The sequence below is a fragment of the Triticum urartu genome, unplaced genomic scaffold (assembly GCF_003073215.2).
Source record: "Triticum urartu cultivar G1812 unplaced genomic scaffold, Tu2.1 TuUngrouped_contig_6309, whole genome shotgun sequence".
Lineage (NCBI taxonomy): Eukaryota > Viridiplantae > Streptophyta > Magnoliopsida > Poales > Poaceae > Triticum > Triticum urartu.
The window spans coordinates 1-8,368 of record NW_024117061.1 but is presented as its reverse complement, the minus strand read 5'-3'; the positions used below and the strand labels follow the sequence as shown (position 1 = coordinate 8,368).

The 8,368-nt window shown below is 43.8% G+C and overlaps 2 protein-coding genes and 1 non-coding gene across 4 annotated transcripts; 1 reads left to right on the top strand and 2 right to left on the bottom strand.

Annotated features, from left to right (window-relative positions):
* Positions 1–872: 872 nt before the first annotated feature.
* LOC125530430 lies at positions 873–1,992 on the bottom strand. The gene is made up of 2 exons (XM_048694832.1): positions 1,395–1,992; positions 873–1,206 (listed from the first exon to the last, which is right to left on the bottom strand). Exons 1-2 carry the CDS (start codon positions 1,858–1,860, stop codon positions 959–961), a joined length of 714 nt encoding a protein of 237 aa, XP_048550789.1. The 5' UTR covers positions 1,861–1,992; the 3' UTR covers positions 873–958.
* Positions 1,993–4,251: 2,259 nt separating this feature from the next.
* Positions 4,252–4,448, top strand: LOC125530431. The gene has a single exon (XR_007292922.1). It is a non-coding gene; the product is annotated as a U2 spliceosomal RNA (small nuclear RNA).
* Positions 4,449–4,499: 51 nt separating this feature from the next.
* LOC125530429 (indole-3-glycerol phosphate synthase, chloroplastic-like) lies at positions 4,500–8,205 on the bottom strand. 2 transcript variants are annotated; one of them, XM_048694831.1, is made up of 10 exons: positions 8,176–8,205; positions 7,784–7,975; positions 6,740–6,916; positions 6,577–6,651; positions 6,449–6,493; positions 6,186–6,350; positions 6,007–6,085; positions 5,769–5,848; positions 5,161–5,229; positions 4,500–4,787 (listed from the first exon to the last, which is right to left on the bottom strand). In XM_048694831.1, exons 1-10 carry the CDS (start codon positions 8,197–8,199, stop codon positions 4,704–4,706), a joined length of 990 nt encoding a protein of 329 aa, XP_048550788.1. In that variant the 5' UTR covers positions 8,200–8,205; the 3' UTR covers positions 4,500–4,703. The 2 variants fall into 2 exon arrangements, with proteins under 2 accessions (XP_048550788.1, XP_048550787.1); XM_048694830.1 differs by having other exon boundaries at positions 7,784–7,978; positions 8,179–8,202.
* Between the last annotated feature and the right edge of the window lie 163 nt (positions 8,206–8,368).

Genomic DNA, 8,368 nt, shown 5'->3' with positions numbered 1-8,368 from the left:
ACAGGGCCCCCCTTCCTGCCGACGTGGCGGCGGCAGAGGCAGCTGATGCAGCGGCATGGGCGGCCGCAGAGGAACGAGCGCACCCTCGCTCGAGAGCAGAATTGAGTGGTCCGTGCCATGGCCGGACTGCCACCCAAGAAGGAGAGGGTGGACAGCGACGGGTCGGACAGCTTCGGCAACGAGCAGATCCGGCTAAATCCGTACTGCGTCTTCGACCGGTACTTCCGCAAGAAGGACGGCAATGGCGCCGGGAAGGACAAGGGCAATCATGGATGATCTTCTCCACCATAGCCAAACATGCCAAATTTTGGTAGTCGAATGGCATGTTGTGGCGTAGTAGTCGGACAATGTGTGTAATGCATCGTTTACGTAGTTGCATGAGTTTGTATGGATTTGAGGTATGCTAATTGAGGTGTCCGATTGTGAGAAGGGAAATTTGAGGCTTGACCGGTTAGTGTCCACGAACACGCCCGGGCGCGTCCTCGGGCGTTTGAGGGGTCGGTTTTGCCAAGTCTGCATGTAGATGCTCTTACGTTGAACTTCTATATGACCAGCACTTTTACATAATTTCCTCAGGTTTGTTCGGTTCACAACAGATTGAGTTGTCTATATTGTTCTGGACTAAGCAGTACAAATGGAAATTTTACACTTGAGAAGCATGGTATTTGCCAAAAAGCAATAAAGTTAGATAGTCACATGTCAAGTACTGTAACACAATATACTCCCTCTGGAAAGAAATATAAGAGCATTTAGATAATTAAAATAGTGATCCAAACGCTCTTATATTTCCTTACAGAGGGGGTACCCTCTAAAAGCTCATTAACAAAGGCATCTGATTCAATTAAACCGGTCAGAGTTGCCTCAATGGGCATAACAATAACATGATCTCTATGTATGGGGTAAAAAAGAAGATAGGTAGGTGCGCAGAGGATAATTAACAGAAAACATTGCACTATGCTCAGCAGCAAGGACCAAACAAAAGAACCTGTTCAGTGAGGGTTTGGCAGTTGTCTCTCGTGCGGTTAAAGATAACATTGCGACTGTAATCCAGCTTGTCACGCACAGCAACCATACCAAACACATCCAGCGGCCACTGCAAATCCCCATCTAACCCCGCTACCTTGACGGTAAAGATCTGTGCAGTAAGCCTGTGATTGGTGTCATCAGGCATTGGGTTGTCGGTGAAACACATGGGAGGGATACGCGCTGCAGACAAGTGAATTTAGTTAAAGATTACGGACAATCCTAATGACATATATGCACGATTCGACAGAATTGTACCACAGTTCTAATCCTAATTAAATCTGTGTATGTATGTATGTATGTATCTACTATGATTGATTGACGATAGAGAGCTTTACAAGCATGGAGGAACATGATTCAATCGCACTTACTGTTACGCTCGAAGTCGAAGCTCTCGAAGTCCTCCCTTTTTGCCAGTTTCATTTCCAGTTCCTCGCGGCCAAGGTCATAATCCAGCTGCCACTTATCCTTGCTGGGGTCGGTAGCTTCCTCCGGCGATGGTGGCGCCCGGGCTTGCTCCGCCACGTATCTCCGCGCGGCCGCGAGCTCCTCCTCCTTCCTGCTGCTCCTCCACTCCGTATCTTCCTGCAGCAGCGCCGCCCGCCTCTCCTCGGTGAGCTCCTCCGGCACGACCGGCGGCGCGCCGGGGTTCGCCTGGTTCAGCCTCGCCACCGCATGCTTCAGCCTCGCCTCGTCGAACAGCTGGTCGAACGAATCCATCAGCCACGGCACCACCTTCGCCGTCTTGGTAGCCCCCGCCGCCTTCTTCCGCCCCGGCTCCTCCGCCTCGGCCTCGGATTCTCGCTTCGTCGCCGCCGTGTCCAGGCCCATCTCCATCACAGCTGCTTGCCAAGATCGATCGGAGAGAGAGATGGTGCGGAGATGAATCGATCGGAGAAAGGGTGCGCAGATGAAACCCTAGATCTAGCCAGTGAACGAGCTGCGTGCGTTTCGAGTCGAGCGAATTCGATCTGGGGCAGATTTTGGTCGTAAGTTAGACTGTGCCCTTTTTGCAAAGACAAGTACTTCCTCTGTCCCAAAATTCTTGTTTTACATTTATCTAAGTACAAATGTATCAAGTCAGTTTTTAGTATTAGGTATATCCAAATCCATATCTAGACAAATCTAAGACAAGAATTTTGAGACGGAGGAGTACAGATTAACCTGCACTGCACAACACACACCCATAGAAAATACTTATGTACAATATGTTCATTTTTCTGGCCCAAACACGAAAGGTTCGTATTTTTTAAAATATTTATGTACAATATGTTCATTTTTCTAGCCCAAACACAAAAGGTTCATATGATTTTTAACCAAACTTTTGATTTAAGATTCGTTTTGGCTCAACTCGTTGTGGGGCCTTGGGTGTAAGAGATCGAGAAGATGCTCAAATCGCTGGTGGAATTCAAGGTGTCTTAATGTCGCCGCGCATAAAATGGCAAAAGTAGGCATAGGAGAGGGACGGTGTGAGATTTGGCTGGGGATTACCCCAGACTTTGTTTTAGATGTAATTTGGGATGAGGTTTAAATTTTGTTTAAGTAAAGCGGCAAGTTTACCCTGAAAAAACTTGGATTTTCTAAGAAAATGCTCAGGATTGTGAGCAAACGCACATAGTTCCGGCCCATGTAGGGCTATGCGCATATTGCGTCTGAAATTTTGTCCACTCCGTTTTTCAATTGATTTTTTCATTTTTCTTCTTTTTTTCTGTTAAAGTTTCTAATGTTTAAGCAAAAAATTATGATCTTTTGTGAATTCACAAAAATGTAAGCAGAATGTAAAAACATACACGAATTTAAACGTTTGTAAACTTAAAAATTGTTCATGAATAAAGAAAATGTATTCATGAATTCTCAAAAATATGTATGAATTTTATAAATGGTCCCCAATTTAAGAAAAGACTTTGTAAATTATAAAAATGTTCATAATTTTGAAGAAATTATTTGTGAATATAAAAACATATTCACAAATATAATTTATGTTCCAAAATTATAAAAAATGTCCATAAATTAAAAATATATTCACAAAATCAAATAAAAAATAAAAAAACATAAACATAAACATAACAGAAAAATGAAAAAATGAAAATGAAAAAGAAGATCTGGAAGAGAGACAAACCGAGCATAACATTCCCAAGACCGGAAGGACTGTCGTACATGGCCGGTACAATAGCGCCCCTAGCGGTCCGCGTTTGCTCAAGCGCCTTTATGGTATGCATGAAATACGAATTGACACAATAACCCTAGGGAGAAAATTTGAATTAGCTCCACGACCGAAGAACGGCTAGGCAATGTGCGCTACCCTCGATTGAAATCACGATGTCGGAGCCCTATACTGACCGCGCGGGGTGTCGCCGCGTGCGCCACCCACATCAATATGTCTGTTTTCCCCACCAACACCCATTTGACGAACGAGACCGCCAGTTATAAGCATTGGTATTTGTTCAGTCTTCGTACCACCCACAACATCAACTATCAATCGCTGATGTACATCATACTGTCTTAGCCTTGCACGTAATTCTTGACATACCCGCCCATAATAGAACAAGAAAAAACAAATTAAGCAGCGACAGGCCAGTGCACGGGCGCCCTGCTAGTTTTTTTTAGCATCATCAATTTAGTTCCTCATAAAATAGACATATCGTTTACAATTTGGGGAAGAATAAAGTCAGGGGTATTAGAATCCCAGAATTCGGACGAGCTAGAAATAGAAGAGTGTTTATCTAAACTATCGGGAACCGAATTAGTTTCTCTGCAACAGAAGCAGCAGTCCAACACTTGCAAAGTCCAAAGCGAGATGAATGCAATCAGCTGGGACGGCCACATCAGGACCCATATATTCAGTTTCTTTTTAGGGGTACCCATATATTCAATTGATCGGTGCTAGTGCTGATGTAGATAGTGTGGACTGGACCTGACACTGGTTGCGAGACTCTGTCACGGTGAGCATAACTAGCCTTTTTGTCTCTTCTTTCACCGGGTACATATACATAAGATGATGGATTTATTTGGGTACGTATTAGTTTACTTCAGATTGATTGCTGGAATAAAAGGCCCATCCACGCCTCCTCGTTAATAGGCTTCTCGGCCCAGGCTCGCGCGTCCCTCTGGTTGGGCGAACGGACGCAGCCTTCGACTCGTGGGTGGAATAGTCCCGCATCGCTCTCGCACACGGGCAGAGGCGGTTCACAGATCAATAAAACCAGGGGCAGGGGCAACATCCAAAGCATACCTTTCTCGGCCTCTCGGCTAAGATCAAGTGTAGTATCTGTTTTTATCAGTTTAATATCTGACACGTGAATCTTTAGATCCATCGTATGATATTAATTTAATTTTTTGTGGGGAAGGGCCCACCATAGCAGCTAGCTGCTGGGGCCCTCAAGCGTCGCCATGGTCTTGCATTGGACTGAATAGGCCCACTATAGCCTTGGACTGAAGCACCCCAACCAAACCAAAAATCAAAAAGATTTATGGACTTGTGACGGAGAATTGTAGTCGTCATTGGATTAATTTGGTTACATTTATTCCCCATCAGAAAGAATATGTTTATTTCCCGCATAAAAAAGATCAAATCTTATTTGCTAATCCAAAAGAAAATAATGAGACCACTATTATTCATTATGCGGTGGTCTGGCAGCTAATACTACTAATCTACCATCAGCAGGTTTGATCTTGCTGTTTCAGTGCACCAGTTCTTTGCCGAAGAGCCCAGCGATGGCTTGCCCAGGGTCTGCTTGCTTCACCAAGGATTCTCCTACCAAAACCTACATCATCGACGGGAAAGTTTATTTAAGTCAAACATGATTCAAGAAGGCATTCGAAGAATCAACAGAGCTAGACGAGCAAGGAAAGCCATCCTTTTGGTAAACACATCATTTCATACCCCAAGAAATGCCGCGGCTGTTTGATAGTTTCTATAGCATATATTTTGTAGGCCAAAACTGAGGTACATTGAAACTTCAAAGGAAGAAAAAGAAAGACATAGGCGTGGAGAAACTGGCAGACGTGTGTACACAGCACACAACTAGAGAGGGGGAAAAGCAAATGAGATAGACTACTGAGTGATTCAATATATATGCACAATTTTTTTGTCACACAGAATTTCTGTATCAATCCACAAGCAAACAGATAACTTACAGCGGAGACTCCAGCATTCTGCACATAAGCAACATCATCTGGGGTGAATAGCCCTGATTCGCCAACAACCTGGAAAAAAAAGGTTGGGAGAAAAGGTTAGCAAAGAAAGCTCATGACAAGCATTTGAGATCATAGAATCAAAAGGACCTTGCCAATTCATGGAATTTGCGATCAAAGTCCAAAAATGAACAGGTATGTCCGACTTTGAGGTGCATGCAAACATTCAGCATCTCGCAACAATGATAGAACTTCAGATAATACCAAAGTTTAACATGACAAAGAGAATTGTGTAGAGTTCCATGTGTGTAAAATAATTTGTTCCTGGTTTACTTTCACTGTAAATTTTGTTTTAAACTATGTTAAGACAGTAATCAAAGTGAATTCAAGTTTATGGGTTCAACAGGCTGAAAAATGTGTCTTTTAAGGACTTTCATGGTGTATGGCATTTAATTACTGTATGTCTGTAACCATTCAGGGATGACTAGCCATTAGAGCACACATATAAGGGACTAAGTGATGTTTTTCTTCAGTCAAAACACATACATGCATGAGATCTCTACATGCATATAAGACCACAAAAAAATTCACAAATTAGCATGGGACAGTACCAATATTCCCTTCTCCCTGATGGCATCACCATGCTTCTCCAGCAACGTCTTCGTGTTCGAAGTATCCACTATAAATGTCTCTGCATCATAAATAATTCTTGATATAATAAGAAAAATGATACATTCACCAGATAAGGGATAATTCTTGACTCAGAGAAATGCAAATGTGATGTGTCAAAGTTTGTAGCATATGTTTACTCAATTACTAGACAAAGTGAGCACTAGAAGAAGCTCATACCAAGGCTGCGGTTGTTGATGCCAATAAGCTGAACACCATTTATCGCGAGGACACGCTCCATCTCTCTTTCATCATGAACCTAAAATAAAAACAAAAGCTTAGTTGTATGCAGACTATAAAGATCACATTTGAGAAATAATAATTACTGTTCATTTGAGAAATTGAAACATATGTCAAACCTCAATAAGAGCTGTCAATCCCAACTCCTTGCATATCCGAAGAAAGTATTTTATGTCGAGATCAGTTAGCACAGCAGCAATTAACAGAACTGCATCAGCACCCATCGCACGGGCATAATAGATCTGCCATTTATCAACGACGAACTCTTTGCACAGAAGGGGGCACTGCATTTACAACAAATATAACAGTATGTTGAGAAAAAATGGTGACCCGGAAAAATCCTCTTCACATTTAACGAACATATATATCTATTTGTCAGTACCTTCACTCCTGCTTTGCGCACCTTCTGAAGATTCTCAAAACTTCCCTATAGAATTAAATACATTTAGTTTGCCCAGTAAATACAACACCTACCATCCTCAGAAACAGATACACTTTTAAACAACGAACCTGGAAGTACTTCTCATCAGTCAAGATGCTCAAGCACGCAGCTCCATGCTTTTCATAAGCTTGAGCAATTTCAACCTACAACATTTTTTAGCATTAGTTATTTCACTAATAATCTTTGAAATCACTAGAGCTGATGGCAACTATGAATGAAACCAGAACTCACAGGATCGAAGTTCTCCCTGAGTACGCCCCTACTTGGTGATGCCTTCTTGACCTCAGCGATCAATGCTGGCACCCCATTACGCTTGTGGGCTGCTGCCAGCGCACCATAGAAGTCTCGTGTAGGAGGAGCCTTCCCTGCAGACTCAATCACCTCGTTCAGAGGACTCCTTGCAAGCCCCTGTACAAGATGAATAGCACCCATCATATATATGACGCCATACCCACTAACATAAGAAGAAACATACACAAGTATATGTCATTTGCCACTTCACATTCAGACTACACAGATTGTGGAATAGAAAGGAGCCTCCAATCAGTAATCCGTGGGATGTAGAAAAGCCAGACTACACATATACATCTGTGTTATAGGTGGAGAATTGTCAGTGGTTTCAATTAAGGCTATGTATTTGTGTATAGGTTCATCACAAAATAAGTGAAATTCCTGTTGTGCTCCAGACAAAAGGATTTCAACCAAGTGCTCCCTTTAAAATTCTGAGAATGGACATGCTCCCTCTGTTTTTATTTACTCCACATATTAGCTTTGGCTGAAGTCAAACTTTATAAGGTTTGACCAAATTTGTAAAAACCAATATGAACATTTACAGTATCAAATTTATATGATGTTTAAATATATACAATGATGAATTCAATGGTATTGATTTGGTGGTGTTTATGTTAATATATTTTTCTACAAACTTGTTGAAAGTATATAAAGTTTGGCTTTAGACAAACCTAATATGGGAAGTAAATAAAAATGGAGGGAGTGCATATTTCAAATCGTGAGATGATTATCATTGCAGTTAAGCAAGACCAAATCCAGATATATAAGTATGACAGGCAAAGCAATAAGAACTTTCCTAAACGCAGAGCAACCTTAACTGGTGACACAAATGTGCACTGTACCATACCTGGGCAAAATGATCATCGATTGTAGCTAAGCAAGACCAAATCCAAATATAAGTACTATGACAGACAGAGCAATAAGAACTTTCCTAATCGCAGAGCAACCTTAACAGGTGACAGAAATGTATGGACTGTATCATACCTGGGCCACTTCGATCTCCTTGTCCCAGATGATCTTCTCGAGGATGTTGCGGGGGGCGCCCATCTCGGCCTCGATTTCCGCCATGGAGGCGGCGGGGCGGCAGTGGCGGCGGATGCGGATCCCCTGGCAGGCCGCGATGTCGTTGACGGACTTGCCGCTCTCCCACTGCTCCAGCTCCACCGCGTTGAGCATCTGGTCCCGCTGGCCACTTCGATCTCCTTGTCCCAGATGATCTTCTCGAGGATGTTGCGGGGGGCGCCCATCTCGGCCTCGATTTCCGCCATGGAGGCGGCGGGGCGGCAGTGGCGGCGGATGCGGATCCCCTGGCAGGCCGCGATGTCGTTGACGGACTTGCCGCTCTCCCACTGCTCCAGCTCCACCGCGTTGAGCATCTGGTCCCGCTCCAGCGCCTCCATGGTGTCCTGAGACGAGAAAATCGAATCCTGTTAGTACTATGAGAGACAGCAGATCGAGCCGACATATTAAAAAAAAACAGAGCAGGCCGCGGTACCCTGGGGCCGCAGCGGAGGGGGCGGGCGCGGGCGGGGAAGGCGGGGGAGGCGCCGAGGGCCCGCCGCGCAGGGG

What these genes read in the sequence shown, in the direction of transcription:
- LOC125530430 (XM_048694832.1), bottom strand. Translation starts at nt 1,860, where the DNA reads ATGGAGATGGGCCTGGACACGGCGGCGACGAAGCGAGAATCCGAGGCC. An exon ending in CTTCGACTTCGAGCGTAACA is followed by an intron (nt 1,207 to 1,394) that starts GTAAGTGCGATT and finishes ACTTGTCTGCAG; the next exon opens with CGCGTATCCCTCCCATGTGT.
- LOC125530429 (XM_048694831.1), bottom strand. Translation starts at nt 8,199, where the DNA reads ATGGAGGCGCTGGAGCGGGACCAG. An exon ending in AGGCGCTGGAGCGGGACCAG is followed by an intron (nt 7,976 to 8,175) that starts ATGCTCAACGCG and finishes CAGCGGGACCAG; the next exon opens with ATGCTCAACGCGGTGGAGCT. An exon ending in AGAATGCTGGAGTCTCCGCT is followed by an intron (nt 4,788 to 5,160) that starts GTAAGTTATCTG and finishes TCGATGATGTAG; the next exon opens with GTTTTGGTAGGAGAATCCTT.